Source organism: Corticium candelabrum, chromosome 1, assembly GCF_963422355.1.
Source record: "Corticium candelabrum chromosome 1, ooCorCand1.1, whole genome shotgun sequence".
Classification (NCBI taxonomy): domain Eukaryota; kingdom Metazoa; phylum Porifera; class Homoscleromorpha; order Homosclerophorida; family Plakinidae; genus Corticium; species Corticium candelabrum.
The window spans coordinates 2,448,767-2,466,914 of record NC_085085.1 but is presented as its reverse complement, the minus strand read 5'-3'; the positions used below and the strand labels follow the sequence as shown (position 1 = coordinate 2,466,914).

The 18,148-nt window shown below is 43.6% G+C and overlaps 1 protein-coding gene across 1 annotated transcript; it reads right to left on the bottom strand.

Annotated features, from left to right (window-relative positions):
* Nucleotides 1-1,349: 1,349 nt before the first annotated feature.
* LOC134196393 (uncharacterized) lies at nt 1,350-9,711 on the bottom strand. The gene is made up of 14 exons (XM_062665510.1): nt 9,484-9,711; nt 7,650-7,701; nt 6,164-7,576; nt 5,848-6,102; nt 5,448-5,575; nt 5,239-5,379; nt 3,896-5,174; nt 3,685-3,822; nt 3,318-3,368; nt 2,440-2,580; nt 2,238-2,363; nt 1,964-2,173; nt 1,803-1,899; nt 1,350-1,404 (listed from the first exon to the last, which is right to left on the bottom strand). Exons 3-14 carry the CDS (start codon nt 7,227-7,229, stop codon nt 1,350-1,352), a joined length of 3,687 nt encoding a protein of 1,228 aa, XP_062521494.1. The 5' UTR covers nt 7,230-7,576; nt 7,650-7,701; nt 9,484-9,711.
* Nucleotides 9,712-18,148: the final 8,437 nt, after the last annotated feature.

The window sequence follows — 18,148 nt, the reverse complement described above, 5'->3', positions numbered from 1 at the left end:
CTCAAAACATTACATATATAGGTTACAGTCGATCATAATGACTAAACAGGCACTGAAGACTAAAAGTAAAATGTAAAGGCACACCTTGCATAATTTTGATTAGTGTAACGTCATTCTAACGCCGTAGAGAGTAGTATTACAACTCCATTAGTGGCGTTAGTGGTACGTTGCATGTGACTTTGGCACGTGAGGTAGTACACAAGAAGAGCATGCTGCCGATGTTTCTGATGTGGTGTTGTATGTTTAAACGTGCAAACGCAGCAACAACATGGCGACCTATACGGAGGGGAGGTTGATGTCCACTACGTACGCTCCTGTTCACGTGACAACTTCCTGACAACTTCCTGCCATCCCTGAAGAAGCTGCCGGAAAAAAAGCAAACTAAATGTTTCTCTTTGCAAAACCTAGAGCAATGGATTCGTCAAGACAATTCACGCGAATTCTTGCCGAATATGGCGGGTGAAAACTGTCGAGGCTAATTAGACTCACGTGCTCACGTGATGTACTAATCATAGTTAGCGGTGTAAACGCGCTTGCGTTATTATTGGCCTAATCATAGCTACTCCAGATGTCGATGTGAACACGCTCTGCGTGTAGGTCAATCAATTCCCTTAGGTAGCTAAAAAAAGAAAATCAGTGAAGTCAAAGGTTTGGAGTGGATCATTGTAGTTAAAAGTCAAATTAAATCATAAAGAGAAAGGCCGCATTTAGTATGGCAGACAGTCAATATTAAGCCCGGTTCACTGTACGACGCTGGCACGAGCGTCGTTCGAGCGTCCTGGACGCTGACGATGAGCGGGCATCAACGTTACACTGTGAGCATGTCAGCGTCCGCGACGATAGGCGAGCGTCCACGACGCTGGAATAGAGAAAAGTTTTAATAGAGCGTCCTAGCCGAAAGTGACCCAGTGTCCGATGACATCACGTGCTCTGTTTCAACCAATCGAAAGTCAGTCAATGGATGTATACGGGATATTCTATTTGTACACATGGATTCGATTGATTCGTCGATGAAAGTTTGCATTGAGTGTGTGCGTGGTTTTTCCTACGTTTGGCAAGTTCAGTCAAAGGACTACAAGGACATAAGAATGAAAGAAAACGCTTGATCGAGACTACAGCGCAGCACCGCAATAACAGCAAAAACGTCGTCGTCCATGTCTGTCGCAAGTGCATTCATGATTGTACACACGTGGTGCCCGCGTAGTACTGTAAACCTGGCTTTACTGCGTATCTATATAGGTACCTACAAAAATTTGTCTTCATGCATAAATACATACGAATCTGCATGATAAGACTGATAGGCAAGGCAGTACTGCTACGTCTGTTCTTAGACTCCAATTTTTGAAATTTTATTGTTCCTGACCTGCTATTTCTGAAAGAAGATCACATATATCCATCAAAAACCTACACAAACGACAGAATATCACCATGATGTCATGCCATCATCTTCCGTAACGATATGGTTTAGTTTCTTATCATACAATATGCTATACTGCCACTGCTGCTGCTGCTGCTGCTGCTGCTGCTGCTGCTGCTGCTGCTGCTGCTGCTGCTGCTGCTGCTGCTGCTGCTGCTGCTGCTGCTGCTGCTGCTGCTGCTGCTGCTGCTGCTGCTGTAGCTGCTTCTCTTGCTGCTGCTCCTGCACCTGCTGCTCCTGCACCTGCTGCTGCTCCTGCACCTGCTGCTGCTGCTCCTCTTGCTGCTGCTCCTGCACCTGCGGCTGCTGCTGCTGCGGCTGCTGCTGCTGCTGCTCCTGCACCTGCTGCTGCTGCTCCTGCACCTGCTGCTGCTGCTCATTATACTGCTGCTGCTGCTGACCATATAATACTGCTTTGCGCCACTCCGTCGTCTCAGCTAAATTGCGTAATCTAATAATAGGGTTCAAAAATGCTCTTTCTACTGGAAAGCATAAATAGAAATGAGAGCATAAAGCAATGTGAACAGATAAAGAAAGTACACTAACCTTCAGGTAGAGATCTACGTAAATTCGGCTGCTGCTGCTGCTGCTGCTGCTGCTGCTGCTGCTGCTGCTGCTGCTGCTGCTGCTGCTGCTGCTGCTGCTGCTGCTGCTGCTGCTGCTGCTGCTGCTGATCATATAATGCTGCTTTGCGCCACTCCGTCGCCTCAGCTGAATTGCGTACTCCAATAACAGCGTGCACAGAATCTCTTGCTACTGGAAAGCATAAATAGAAATGAGAGCATAAAGCAATGTGAACAGATAAAGAAAGTACACTAACCTTCATGTAGAGATCTACATAGATTCGAATATGTTTCTTTCCGAATTTCCATTATTTCTTTCTGGAGTTCTAAGCACATCTCGGTTTTTCCTAATTTCCTATAGCACCTAGCCAATTGGCTTTTGCCTAAAGTATACAATCAACACCCATTGCCACTGGTAATAAATTCAGAACATATTATAATAAAAGCTATGTTACGTACAAATTTCAACCAAATTTTTTGATGAACTTGGTAGAGACTGAACTGCACGTAAAGCTTCCTCTGCTAATTTCAATGCTTCAGCAGGTCTGCCATCTGATCCATTAGCTTTATTAATCTCCAACTCTGACTTCTCTAGCAGAGCTATATGAAATTAAAGAACAAACAATGAAAAACCTAATAACGAACAAAATCTCTATCTGTATATGTGTATTTGCATATCAGAAATTTGACGACATACAAAATATACTGCATGACACGTCAATAAACTTTAATATTTAATTTATTAGCGTTCCTTTTAATTAAGCTATAATTTGAAAATAGAAAGTAAGGTTACATCTTGGGCGAACGGCAAACGTAAACCCGAGTACTAAAAAACCGGAATAAAGGCAATCATGTGACCAAACTTGAGAAAGTGTACGCTAGTGTACGCTATTGTGCAGAAAAAGAAAGGCTACATTGTCTCAAATTCTCTAATATTTAAAAAAATAAATTGTTTGTAAGTAATTAAGTGTCTTCAGACAATACGATACAAAACACTGTGTTTGAGTTCAAATCACTACAAATTAAAAATTTAACTGCATTTCATTTCTTAAGATTAATGAAATATATTGCTCACCGGTTATATGATCACCTCTAGCTTCACCCAACTGTTTCACAAAATATATATAAATTTGTTTTCTTAACTTCCCATTGCTCTCTTCAAAAAGGTTGTCTGTCATTCTGCAAATCACTAACAAATAAATAAACTTCTGTTGCAACAAAAAACAACTAAACTAGTTGTGCAGTGATCAAATCTGTATTACTTTCAATATGTTCAGTTGCAAGGTCCTTGTTTGAAGTTTTCATCAGCAATAATAGCTCCATTAAATAATCAATACCTGCTATAACGTTGTTTTGTTGTTCACAGATTTGATAGGCAATCCACAGCACTACAACACATTGTTGATTACAATACCAAACTGTCACTAGATTTCGACTAACATTGAAAAGTTTTCTAAAACACTATTGTTAATAATTTATTATAATGCTTATAAAAAATATAACGCTTATAACACAGACAAAATATTTGATCTTTGTGGTAATGCTAAACTGCATAAAATAAACGTGTCAAAATTCTACTTGATAACTAGCATAGTATATATTTCATGCAGTCAAGAAAATTACTAATACCGAGCGGATCAAGACAACACGTTACGGTACATTTTTCATACAGTCATACATGCATCATCAATCATTGCAGCTTACCATCTCTTTGTTGTGTATACACTTTGCTCTTCTCGTCCGGTTCTAAATCGTCAATCATCTTTTTTGTTTCCTGTGCCACTGTGAACGCTTTTTCTACTTTCATCGACTGGAAATGGACAGTGCTTAGCATAGCTTTAACTAAATAACCCATTTGCAAACATTTATTACAAACAACACATTTTCTTATCACCACGTGAAGCTGCAGTTATACCTTTTATTAAGTAAATCAATTTGTCCTTGTCTGAACAACAGTGACACTGGTGTAGAAGGTTATCCGTTTTTTCAATCAAAGAGTAAGACATCTCAGCTGACTGATAAAATACAGAAGAGCGACATGCTCGAACAGCTAGCTCTAAGCAAGCCACAGTCCCGATACCAGCTAACAACACATTGTTAGCCAAAGAAAACAAGTGAGAAACAAGTTGATATGGTCCATCAGCTGAGAACGACAACAAGTCAATTTCACGATCAGGTACTTGAGTCAGCAAATGTTTGCATAGCACAGTTAGTTTACGTTCAGTCTCATTGGGTTGCTGTTTGATGCGTTCTAACACCGTCGCCTGTACTAATGGATGAATATTTAAAGTGTAGCCTTCTTCTGTTTCATGAAATTCAACTAAGCTGTGCGAAGACAAAGTTGAGACACACAAACTGTACTCATACTTGGCAGCAGCATCAAATACAAGAGGACAAACTAGTTTTGTTGGAATGTCCCTTGACGACAAAAAGGATGCATATTCAAGAAGTGACAATGCTTTTGGATTATCTCGTTTAACCAAGTCAATGTCCATCTGCCATGTGAGGTGAACATGACTGGAAGACAAAAACTCTCTCATATTTTTAACTACATTTTTGTCAGTTTCTCTCATATCCAATCTATCAACATCCATGTCGGTCAAAATTTTCAAATCAGCAGGCTGACTCAAACGAGCTAGCAAAAGTTCTTCATGTAGACTACTAGCATTGAAGTAATGCAATAACTTGTTCAGATCCAATGCCAATGCCTCAAGTTTCACTTCTTCTCTTTTCAACAATTTGTAATATTCATCATAACTAAGACGAGCCTTTCTCACATAGGTGCCTGCATGAGCAAGAGCAATTGGTAGCTTTTCTATGGGAGGCTCGATTGCTAACTTAGTTATTGCTGCTGTTTCTTGACTGGTAGATGGTTGGCGACCAGACCATTTGGATAGAGCTGAAACAGCATCTTCATCTTCCAAACAACCAAGAGGGACAACAGCACTTACTTGCTGCAACGCTGAACAATCATCACATCGAGTTGTGATCAACACATGAACAAGAGAAGACGAGCGGGGAAGAACTTCAGGCAAGAAAGAGAGATCATCTGCACCATCATAAATCAACAGCATTTTGTGATGCTTGTTGACGTAATCAAGCAGCACTTCATTGTTAACTTCTAACGAATTCTTGCTGATGTTTTCAAATTGACTTTGTCGACATGCAACGGAAGTTAGACACAACACTGAGAGCTGTAATGAAAAACTGTGGTGACTTGTTGACACAATATTAAACTATGTAGATGTGCTCACTTACATTGCATATGACTGAGCTTGTAAGTGTCGCCCACGATTCTGCATTAAAATACAGCACTCCATCACTATACAAGTGTTTCCATAGCAACGCATATTTAGCAATCAAAGATGATTTCCCCACTCCACCCATTCCTTTAACCACCTATATCCAATACAAAAACAATATTGCCAAGATCTTAATTATAATCGTATTAGCTGGTTTGTACAAACCACACAACTAAACACCAATGCCGTAGACACATCTGGAGGTTTTCCTACCCACAGTGTGTTGGCCAAACTTGTCAATTGCATCTTGCGCCCACAAAATTGTTGTTCTTCCCTTAGCTGAATAGGAAAAACTGTACCCAACACAAAATAAATATCACAATTTAGTGTTCAATGTTATTCTATAATACAGACCTTGTAATCAACAGCAGATATCTATTAAATAACCTAGCACACCTACAATCAGTATAAGTTTAAAGTGCAAGAAAAACAATAACAAAACCAGATTTTCTGTTAAACTTAGTTATTACAAAAACTGTAGCAAAGCGTGGAAATGGTATTTAAAATAAAAATGCCAATATTCGTAGTTCGTTAGTTATCAACATATACATAATTGATCTCTTACTGTCAATAGCTTCAGCCTTCTTCTTTTCTTCAATGTGTTGCATCTTCTCTTTAACCATCTCTATCTTTGCATTGTCTCCAAACTTGGACTGCCATTTGCACAGCATCATGTACGCTTGCTCTCTCTTCGTATGAACCTCCAATTCTACCGTCTCAATATCAGACTTGCTGACGTTAAGACTTTCAGCTAAATCACGCCAACTGCCACTCACAACAGCAGACAAATCAAACAGATGACTTTCCCTTGACAAACAACCTACAAAATTACATAATATACATTTGAATTCATAGGTTGCACTCTGAACATCACTACTTACTGATGACAGACTTCTTTTCAGTGATAAAATGCCTCAGAAATGCAGCTGACGTAGAAGCAGCATAAGGTTCATAATAGATCAGCTTGCTGGCCTCGGTACCATAATTAGATATTCCTTTCATCACAACTGGCAATCCTGGGCTGAAGCTGTTTGTTGCTTGTTCCATAAAGAAATGAGCTTCTCTATCAATAGCTTTGATGTCGTGATCTGCCATACGCAGCCTCACTTCTTTCATTTCTGTGTCAAGTTTCTCAGTCTCCATTAACATAGATCCTATTGATGCAGCTATAACAGTAATGGTATTGTCTTCACAAGGAAATTCGACTTGGTCATGAGGATACAGCTCCCCCGCTGTAGTTGACTTGTATTCTCGAGTTCTACGTTCTGCATACACCAATGGTTCTTGCTGTTTCTGCATATTCTCCAAAGTCTCGTTGATGTTGACTTTAGTGAGGGTTGGAAGCTTGTCCACCACATTTGTTAGAAGCATCTTCTTCGCAATTGGCTGTTTGTTAATAACACACTCCAACAACAAGTCCTTTACATATCGTGGACTAGGACGATATAATTCAGCAGGAACATACGACAACCACTTGCGATTCTCTCTTGTCTGGACAAGCTCATTCAATGATGGAAGCAGCGTTTTGCTCAATTTTATGTTGCGAGGATGAGATTGAACAGTTCCGTCTGCCTTCTTTGACCCCTCGCATTCTGTTGCTGTTCTCTTTGCCACAACAACTGTACCATACTTTATTCCTCTGTTCCTGTCTTCTTCTCCTGAACAAGTGCCCGTCATTGCAATCAAGCCAACAGCGAAATCCTTTGCCAAGTCGGCAACAAGCTTCATGGTTTCAATGCCACCACATTCAACTTGAGCTACCATGGCAATAGACAATGGCAAACCGTTCCATCCACGACATAAACGGATGTTGTAAGGAAGATCACTGTAAGCTCCTTCAAACGTGCTGCTTCTTTTGGGGTCGGGTTGAAAGACCTCAAGTGCAGCCTGCAGCTCTGATTCCCGGGGGCAAACAATTAACACATCAAAATAATCTCGTTTAGCCATCTCAACAGCAATATAGCTCAATACAACAAAACAACCCAAGGTTCAATAAGTTACTTGCAACTTCAATCTTCACTCGTATAGGATTACTCTCTCAATCCTGCATACATAATTAATTAATTTATAAGCACCATGTCATACACATCGCTTATCAACATAAAAAATGTTTCAGTTCAATGGAAAACCCAAATACAACATACAAGCCTTGGAAATTGAAGATATATAATATAATACAAGTATCAACGTGTGTAGATCGACAGTAACCATACAGCCACTGTCTCGGGACCAGTCTCCTTGTGCGTTGCACTTTCCTGATTCAATCCTCCAACGAGACTAATCACGAGACGAAACTAACCATACAACAGAGAGAAATGTAATTACAAGCCATTACAGCATAACACACTATTTTTCAATGTACAGTACGTTTCTATTCCCTTCAAGCTCGTCTGTGTCTACTGTTGACTTCGCCTATCTCCTAGGACAAGAACGACGTCACGGACTGTGGAGATCATTTCATTAGCCAAACCATTTACATAAACGCAATAATATGTATATCTATGGCTCTGTTTACTCTTCGGGTAAACTCGTGTCTCGCTACTGTACGCTGTACGCTACTGTCACTACAGTTTCTAGATTTTCTAGCTTCGCCATCTACTAGACATCTTTGTGGCAGCACGTGAGTCGATCTACAGATGATCGCGGAAGGAGGAGCTAAAAACGCTGCACGTGCGTGTGTAAGCGAGAGGTGTTCCCTAGATGGTATCGTTAGCACTGCACCACAAGTTGATCAACAAGGATTCTAACAACAATCCTGCCAATTCTCCCGCATAACGTGGGAGATTCCCGCTTATCAGGCAAGCCTCTTGCGTGTCCGCATTTGGAACCAATCTGCCGCACACTAATTACTTAATTAAGCCTGCATGCAAGAGCTAATGAGTGTACCCTTCGTCCTTCGTGAGGAGTGGATGTGGTAGGCTGCATGTATGCATGCTACAATTTAGCAAAGGCTTTATATATAATATAACAGTCACTCAAAATTGTGATTTGGTGAATGTCACTGCCACAAAAATTAATGACATTGGCGCACGCACGCACACACACACACACACACACAAGCGCGCGCACGCACGCACACACACACACAAACACACACACACACACACACACACACACACACACACACTACTGAGGATTAACGACGTATTATAGTAGGATCGTTCAACAGGCTCATGTGCAATAATAAGACCAACGCATGTCACATGACGCTCTACATAGCTAACAGCTACTTGTAGCGTCGAGAACGGATGGCAAAATTTTAATTAATAACACAACATAAAGCTCTTGCATATGTGAACTTGTAGTGTAATGACTGTTATACTGACAGCATCTTGAATTTCCAAGTCATTGCAAAATAGTCAAAAAAAGTAAACAGTGTTCTGTCCAGGATTTTTGGAGTGGTGGTCGGGTATCTGCTGCATTAAGGACGTGGTTTATTTCGGAGAAGAAAGTGCCAAACAGAATGTATAGCACTGTTGATGGTCTATGATCTAAAAGAGCAGACTAAGAAACCTCCAACTTCTGTCAACAGTTAGAGAACTTGCCCAGTCTCATGTTTATACTATGGCAAGGCTAGACGTCTTGGAGTATATAGTGGTGGTCGGAACATGTGGAGTGATGGTCAGTGTTTGCCGAGTACTGGTCGAGCCCAACCACCGTGGGCAGAACCCTTAGTAACATCCAATAGCAGCAGTTCCAGCTACCATTGTAACCAACACAGTTGCACTACCTGCCATTACCGTTGACTCGACTACAGATCATCTGGTAGTTGCCTGAGGCACCACAAATAAGATGCCTGGAACCTCATTTGGCCATGCCCTTTAGAGGTGTTGCATCTGGTTGCTGTTTGTACAGTAGACAAGACCCCTCTATAAGTAGGCCAAAACCATAAATCACAATAAGCAACAGATTACAAATCTCACTTATTAAGTAAGATGTTACACGCAGAAAAGGTGTCTACCAGACGGTTTCTTCTCCCTCCTACTTCTTTTTCAGTGTCAGATCTGGCATTTTAAATTTTTGGAATAGGAGGTTCCTTTACACGTGGCAACCCACGTGACACTAATTTCGTACACAAGAGCATACACACGTGTAAGTAAATATAATGTAGTATTAAATACAAAGAAATTGAATAGTTGAGATTTTCGTTATAAAATAATTGAAACGTATATTAAAAATACGTTTTTTCGATTAAACTCACAAGAGTGGCAGTCCGGTACAATCCTTTCAGCAATATACTGCAAGCTGCGACTGTGAGACGTACCGTACCCCTTCAAATTCTCTAGAATTCATGAAAGAACAGAACGTCAAACAGTTCCCATTCGTTGTGGCAGCTAGCAAACTAAATACCGTTTCTTAAAAGTCCTTTCCCTCTATAGTAAGAGTTTCTGCCAAGACTTGCTTGATCGCTGACGACTGCCGAAATCAGTTGATAGCAAAACCCGTATGTGCCTTGGTACCCCAGACAACACTGCGCACCTTACACAATGCTGGCTAGCTAGTCAACATGGGGCTTTGGTATGTCAAATGAGAGTGATTATCTACTAGCAGGAAACAGTAATACGGGTGCAGACCGTGCAGTGTCCAACAATGACCGCATTCGTCGTGTGCTGTCTCCTTGTTTGTGCAGTCTATGGATTCGCAGGTGGAGTCCAATACGTGACTAGCTATCTCATCCACCCAATACAAACTGCCTGCTCTCCTCCCTGCTCGTCTTCTGCGACAGTCTACGGCAGCTCGGCACTGGCAGTCGGTTGGATAGCCAGTGGCTTCTTCGCATCCTGTCTGACCGGATTTGTGGGAACTCGATGGATCGTGACTGCAATAATCATGCTGGCTGCTGCTCAAGGAATTGCTGGAGTCTCAATCATTTTTTGTAAAGAGGTGAACGTAATCGGACAAATCCTCTACATTTCTATGTTCCCACTAATGGCTTTTGGAATAAGTACAATTTTCATGATTATGGTTGAGCTGGCAATACGTCGGCTACCTGATAAACCAGGATTTGCTGGAGCCGTCTTTTCCGTTAGCTCTGGATTTGGGAGCCTTGCTAGCAGCCAGATTGTAATCGGTTTGCGCACTCTGTTTGCTAACAATCACATCAACAAAGGAACGATATTTTTATCCTTGAGTCTGTTTACTGTGATTTTGTTGTCGCCGTGGCTACCGGTCATCTCGACTTCTTTCGTGCCGAGAGACAAAACCCAGACATCCATTACTAAGGAAACGAATGTCTATGGGGAACAAAAAAGTCTATGAACGTCGTGATGCTGGGCTACTACGTGCTTTTTGTGTAGTCATTCTGTGTGCATATATTCCCGTAATGGCAGTGACTGTCTATCAAGAGCCTTTTATGTTAGCCATCTGGACTACTAGTGATCCAACCGTGAGCATCCTCGCTGCCATCCTGATGGGATTATATATTACCAGTTGCGTATTGTGCCTCATACTATCAGACAAAATCGGTCTAGAAAACATAATGCTACTGGCATTCTTTGTCTCAAGTATTCTATTTCTTGTACTTGCTCTCTCAATTATTCTGAAGACGAAGGGAGCACAGAGTAGATATCTGGGAATGTTTATCCTTGCAGCCTATATGCTGGTAAATCCCATTTACAAAGGTTCTGCAGGATGACTGTGCCACTATTTGTATGGTCCTGCGAGACGAACATTTACATTGGGCTTATACGCAATAATGAGTGGATTAGGAGAAATAATGGGTCCACTTGTTGTCGATGGGACCTACAGTTGGTTTGGAAACTATGAATCATTTTAGCTGAAATCCTTTGTAGTTTCGATAATTGGCTTTGTTTCTTTACGGTTCATTAAGCCATTGCAGACAGTAACGGCGGTGATGTCTTCTAATAGTGCCAGTTCTTGTGCAAAATCAGAGAGTCACTCTGATAGACTGTGAATTGTAGTGCTTTAGTGAATATTGAATATTAACTTAATATCTGTGAATGGAATGATTGTTGAAGATGTTGGTGTACAGATTTAGTGTCGGTTTTCTTCAAGTGTGCGTGCGTCTGTGTGTGTGTGTGTGTGTGTGTGTGTGTGTGTGTGTGTGTGTGTCTGTGTGTGTGAGTGTGTGTGTCTGTGTGTGTGTGTGTGTGTGTGTGTGTGTGTGTGTGTGTCTGTGTGTGTCTGTGTCTGTGTCTGTGTCTGTGTCTGTGTCTGTGTCTGTGTGTGTGTGTGTGTGTGTGTGTGTGTGTGTGTGTGTGTGTGTGTGTGTGTGTGTGTGTTGTGTGTGTCTGTGTGTGTGTGTGTGTGTGTGTGTGTGTGTGTGTGTGTGTGTGTGTGTGTGAGTGTGTGTCAATTTGACATGAGGAGTAGTTCAAGATTTGATAGCAATCAACCAATTTTGGTCTTGCAAACCAAAATTTGGTTATCTTTTTTTGCAATAGAGAATGGCAATAATCAGTGCAACACCGCTATCATACTGCTGTGCAATATGAGCGACTTCCGGGTTCAAGGTGTGTGTGTGTGTGTGCGTGTGCGCGCGCGCGCGTGTGTGTGAGTGTGTGTTCCAGGATGTAGCATGGCAGCCTCCTGAGAGTGGCGGTTCTGGAAGATTTGACTCTCTCCGGCTTACAATCTCGCTTCTGCAATATCTTCAATCATCATCATCGAGATAAACCATCTCAGATCGACAGGAATGCCACACCCAGCGTTTGGGAGTAAGCCTACGGCGACATGTTTCTTTGCGAAGAACACCCGTCCCGCTACTCCCACTTTGTAAAGTGCTTCGATTGCTTGCGACGTCGAAGTACTCATTTTCGTGTATTTACGTCTATTTTCGGTTATCGCCGATAGAGACGGAGGCCACGTGACCGTAGTTCAGCGGTAAAAATGGCGTCGTGGCATGGACGAAAGAAGTTGGTCTCCAGCGTGGAAAGTAGTAGAACAATGGTCTATGGTGTGTGCGGGCGATCTCTATTGTTGGGTTAGAATAAAGCAGCAGTTTGATACCTCTTGCTGTGTGGATGTAACGGTAGAAGTACTGTTAGACATGTTTGCACTCAAAATCCAACTTAAAACTGACTCCCGTATAACTTCGCATGCCCTTACACTGCTCCCCCTTAAATGAGAGCGGGTCCAGACGTTTCTCATTGGTACTCTAGACTAATAAGTACAACGCAACGTTATAAATCAACTCAATCTGTCAACAATAATTAACTACGTTAAGTCATATTATTGTCTATGATATAATCGTCGAGACGTATTGGCATTCTGGGCTGGCGTCGTGGGCGATCCGTATTGCGTCGTTCGCACATTCGTTGTTCGTCATTGGTAGATGGTTTCGCTTCGTCCGCAGTCATCCACTCCGATTCTCTCTGGTTCTCTTGCGCCTTATCAACGCTGGTAGGTGGTGAGATTGCGGTGGACTGCGTGGCTGTGTGTTCCTGGGAGGCACTGGTGGACGACGATGTGCATAAGGCATCATACGGTTGTAGTGAGAGACGTTTTCCTTTCTGCCGCCTAGCTTACGCATGACATAAATGATCTCTGAGCAACGCTTTACAATAACTTAAGGTCCAGTCCAATACGTCGTTAGTGTACGTGCCTTGCCGCGAGGGACACGTGGCTGGTAGAGCCATACGTGATTGCCAGGGCCGTATGGCGAGTGGTGTGTGCGCTGGTTATACCGCGCTTGTTTTAATAAAGGAGCGATATTGAGATGGTCTGCGACACGTTCATATAGTTCTTGTGTGCAATGTAATGTGTCTGTCTGTTGGGGATGTTAAGAGAAACCGTTTCGTTCTTGTCATTGCTGTACATCTGCTTTCGGTGTTGATTGGAGATGGTCCGCCAAGAAATCGGTCATTGTGCGGGCTCCCTGTTTAAAAATGACGCGAAACGGAGACGCCTTAATCGTGTCATGCTTGGCAGAGTTTTATGCCAACTGCACGTCCGGTAGTCGATCTGGCCAGTCGGTTTAAGAGTGGTGAACGACTTTTGCCAGAGCTGCTCCTATAGGACGGTTCAGCCGTTCAACTGGGCCATTAGCTTGCGGGTGGTAGGCTAAAGAGACATGGTGCCGGATCCCATACTTAGCACACAAGTCGTTAAACGTCGTGCTCATATAGCAAGCAACTTGGTCGGAATGGATGGTGCGCAGTATGCCGTAGCGTCCGATGCATTTTCTCAATTTGGTGCTAACAGTGTGGGCCGATGTAGTTGCAATGGGAGTCATTTTCGCATACTTGCTGAAAGCATCTTGGAAGACTAGAATGTAGCGGTATCCGTCTGGGGACAGTTGCAACGGCCCGTTAATATCTGTCTCCATGATATCGAACGGACGAGAAGGGCGAGGGTGTTGGGAAAGCGGAGCTTTAGCTGAAGCAGTCGGATAATTACGTTCTCCGCAACCGGTGGCACGACTGGGTATATGCAGCAACATCCTGGCGAACTTTAGGCCACGAGAAACGGGCGAAAAGCGTGTCGAGGGTTTTGTTGACTCCCTGGTGTCCTGCCGTAGGGTCATCGTGCGACACTTATAAGACTTGTGGTACAAGCGAGAATGGTACGACCAACTGTCTCGAGTCGTGCGCCTGGCGCCAAACGATGTCTTCTGCAAGATAAAGATCATGTCGCAGAAAACTCTTCACACTAGGGGATGCGTCGGCTGACGGAGGACGACGAGTCTTGAGCAGCCTCATGACTACCGCTATGTCAGAATCTGTTGCTTGGGCAGTCCGAATGTCGTCTTCCAAAAATTGCAATGACTTGTCGTGACTTGCCGTAGCTTTGGCAATTGTGTCAATGGGTTCCTTTGCAAAACCCAAAAGGTTTAAAGCATCTGCGACGCAATTCTGGGTACCTTCAAAGTACTGGATGCTGAAATCATACAGCTGTAGATCTGCTAGCCATCGAGCGCGTCTACCCCAATGGTCTCGTGTGACGGGAAAATATTGCATTGGTTTGTGGTCAGTACGTAGCAAAAACCGCTTGCCGAGCAGGTGGTGGCGAAAGTGCCGAATAGCTAATACTATAGCGAGCATTTCGCGGTCGTATGTCGAGTAATTCCGTTCTGTTTTAGTCATAGCTTTGCTAAAAAAGCGACAGGATGTGTTCCATCGTGTGTATCCTGAGCGAGTTACGCGCCCAGATCAACGGTAGAAGCATCCGTTGTCAGAATGAGAGTGCCGACTGGACGAATATGACTTAGCAACGGTTACTTCATCAATTGTATTTTTAATGTTTCGAACGCTGTTTATCACTCGTGCGTCCAATTGAATGCTAACTCCCGCCTTTGCTAGTTTTGTGAGAGGGGCAGCTGTTGTGGCGTAGTTCTTAAAGACTTTCTGTACCATCCACTCGCCCCAAGAAAAGTTTTGACTTTGTTAGGCGTGGATGGAACAGGCAACCTGGTGATGGCGTCCAGTTTAGTGCTGGACGGTTGTATCCCCTCGGCGCTAAGTTGTGTCCACAGAAGATGAATTCCGCCATAGCGAAACTGCATTTATGTGCTTTGATGCGGAGACCGTGGGCCAAAAGATTTGTGAACGTGGCCTCGAGGTGTTACAGATGAGAGTCGAACGTCGCAGAAATACCGCAAATTTTGTTTATATAGATCGCCAACTGCATTGGCGACATATGTCCGATAACACGAGCCATCACCCTACAAAAGGTCGCGGGCACTCTTTTCAACTCGAACGACATCCGAGTAAATTCTCAGAGACCGGATGAAGTACGGAAAGCGGTTTTCTCTCTGTCGGCCTCAGCGACTGGTACCTGGTGATAGCCTTGTGCAAGATCAATTGTGCTAAAGTAGCGCGCGCCAGCCATGTTTTCGATAACGTCCAGTACGTTGCCCGTGGGAAACGCATCGCTCTTGGTACGTGCGTCTAATTGGCGATAGTCAATGCAGAGGCGCATAGTCTCGTCCTTCTACTTTACGAGACAAATCGGAGCCGCGTATGAGGACGTTGACGGTCAGATAACACCGGTATTCCGTAACCTTTATACTTCTCTTTCGATTTCATGCTTCCACCCGCTAGGGGTACGCCGGTATCTAGAAGCCACTGATGCGTCATCTGTCAGCTTAATTGTGTGCTCAATGGTTGACGTTCGTCCTTCGTTTCCATCGTAAGCAAACACGGTATGATACTTGCAAAGCAAATGTTGTATTCGTCTTGATTGTTTATCTGTGAGATGATTCCGGTCGTGATCCTGTCAACGTCTGGCGGTCCTGTCGTTGCGTTGGTAGATGTGATTGCCTCTGTAAACTTTGCTAAGCTCTGGTTCTTGTGGATGCGTACTGTTTCTTCTGACAAGTTGAAAACCTTGACCGGGACGTGTTGTGATGGTCCACCAACGGCAAGCGCACAGCGTCCTACAAGGCCGTGGGATGCCGGCAACCGCTCTGTTACTTCCACTACACCTGTGCAAGTCTCGCCTGGACGTAGACCTGAGCAGTGAATCTTACCCCGAACAGTGTATTTATGGCCAGGAGCGATGTATTCATCAGTATTAGCATACACTTTTCCGAACCTGACAAGTTGGATCTGCGAGCGTGATCGTTCAGAAGGGCGAGGCCATTCACATTCGGGTATGGCATGACCGTCAATGAGCAACCGTCGCGTTCTCGTGTCAATTTGTAACTCCAGATGAGTTAACGTATCGAGTCCTAGAATTTCCTCCGTGATACCCGGAACAATGTAGAATTGCGCTGAAATATCTCGTGGTCGAACACCTATCTTACAAGTAACCGCGCCTTTGCAGAGGATGTTAGACCCATCGACTATGACCAGTTGTCGGGACAATTGCCGGTTGATCTTGCCTTTAATATTGGAGGCGACCGACGCGGGAATAAGACTTATTTCTGCTCCCGTGTCAACGAGGAAAGGGTGATAACCCGGCCCATCAAGTTGTACATCAACACGAAGACGCCCGTGCTTTTCAACTGCTAGGGCCATAACACCGCCTTTTTCAAAGAAATGTCTGGACGGTTGATTAGCTCTAAATTCAAGTGCGTAGTGCCCCGATTTCAAACAGCGGTAGCAATGGTCGCAATGTGGACAGAACTTCCTCGTGTGGTTGTCCCACCACAGATGGAGCATTCGTGGAAAATGAGCGATCGCATTTTTGGACCGCTATTCATTGAATAGCCAGAATACCTGCCTCTTGACGGAGCTGTCTTGTGTCGTACTACCTGCACGGGGCTGTTTTCCGTCTCGCTGGTGCCATCGTCGTGATCAGTCATCAATTGAGAGACTCGCTCTGCAATCTGATCTACTAAAGACGGGCTAGCGTGAGATGCATCCGGGTTTGAAAACGTTGAAGGGGAAACGCGTGTAGTCTAAGGTGTCGTGCTTCCCACACCAGCCATTGTAATCGTACGACTTCTGCGGCTAGGTCTTGAACTTTCTTGACCGTAGTTTGCGGGTCTCTTCGCAGGGCCACACGTACCCCCGATGGTAGTCCTTTCAAATGCAATCCCTCGCTATGGTATCGACGGCATCCGCGCCAAATCCGCTATATGCCAGTTTAGCAAGGCGGCAAACAACATGTGCAAATAAAGCTGGAGACTCACCTGCGCGCCAGGATCGTCCTGTAAGCTCGTGGATAGCGGTAAATCGATCTCTGTCTCTGCTTGACAAACTCCAGCTTGAGTTCGTCTGCAAACACTGCTGGGCCTTTTTGGTGTTCTTCCCTCATGCGCGCATAGCACTCGAAAGCCAGTCCATCTAGGCGTGATGCCATGGCCAGAGCTTTTTCTTCGATGCTGTAACATTTCAAGGCAGCCCACACGTTTACTTTCTTTAATCACGCCGCTAGGTTCCCTTCTCCTGTGTAGGTGCGAGGCGTGTTGACTTTGATCTCACTCCGGTCACCAGTTGTTATGATAGAAATACTGTTAGACATTTTCACGCTTAAAGTCCAACTCAACACTGACTCCCCTTATAACCTCGCATACCCTTACATGGAGAACTAAACGATTCAGGACACTGTACAATATATTACCAAATTTCAAACTGATAGTAGATAAACCGAGTAGATATGTGCTTTTTTCACTGTTTGTGCCATCATCTTTGAGATGGGCTGGTTTATGGTTTATGGTATGGTGTCTGTGTGTGTGTGTGTGTGTGTGTGTGTGTGTGTGTGTGTGTGTGTGTGTGTGTGTGTGTGTGTGTGTGTGTGTGTGTAAGTGTGTGTGTGTGTGTGAGTGTGTGTGTCCGTGTGTGTGTGTGTGTGTGTGTGTGTGTGTGTGTGTGTGTGTGTCCGTGTGTCCGTGTGTGTGTGTGTGTGTGTGTGTGTGTGTGTGTGAAAATTTTACTGAAACCAATCATAATGAAATATACCTCACTGTTTAGTATCCATGCAATTTTTTTATAGACTAAACCATTTACGATTGATAAAAAGTATTGAGTGTATTAAAAATTGCTTATTCTAACTCTAGATCTATCTCAACTTGTCCAGTGTCATCCATATGTGATACATGTGTTCAGTCTGTGTTACCAATCAGAGGGGTTGCTAATAAATGCATATATCTATTACATTTGATTGCAACACCCATATTACATATTAATAATCTTCACAAAATAGATAAAAATGCAACTTGTACATCATGAGCTTTTCCCTTGTAAACTTTCAGTATTGACTTGATTTTCTTTCTTCAGTATAGCCATTTTGCTGGAGACGTGTGCCGCTTTGAGGTCAGTATCCTCGCAAACAATCAATTCGATTACCTAGGTATGTAGATATTAACATTTTTAAACTTGTTCCTATTGAAACACACACCACACCACACACACACACACACACACACACACGCACGCGCGCACGCACACACAAAAAGGCAAATGGATAAGGAGCTGCAGTTTATGGTTAAGCCCCCAGCCACATGGCTGGGTTCCTGTGCA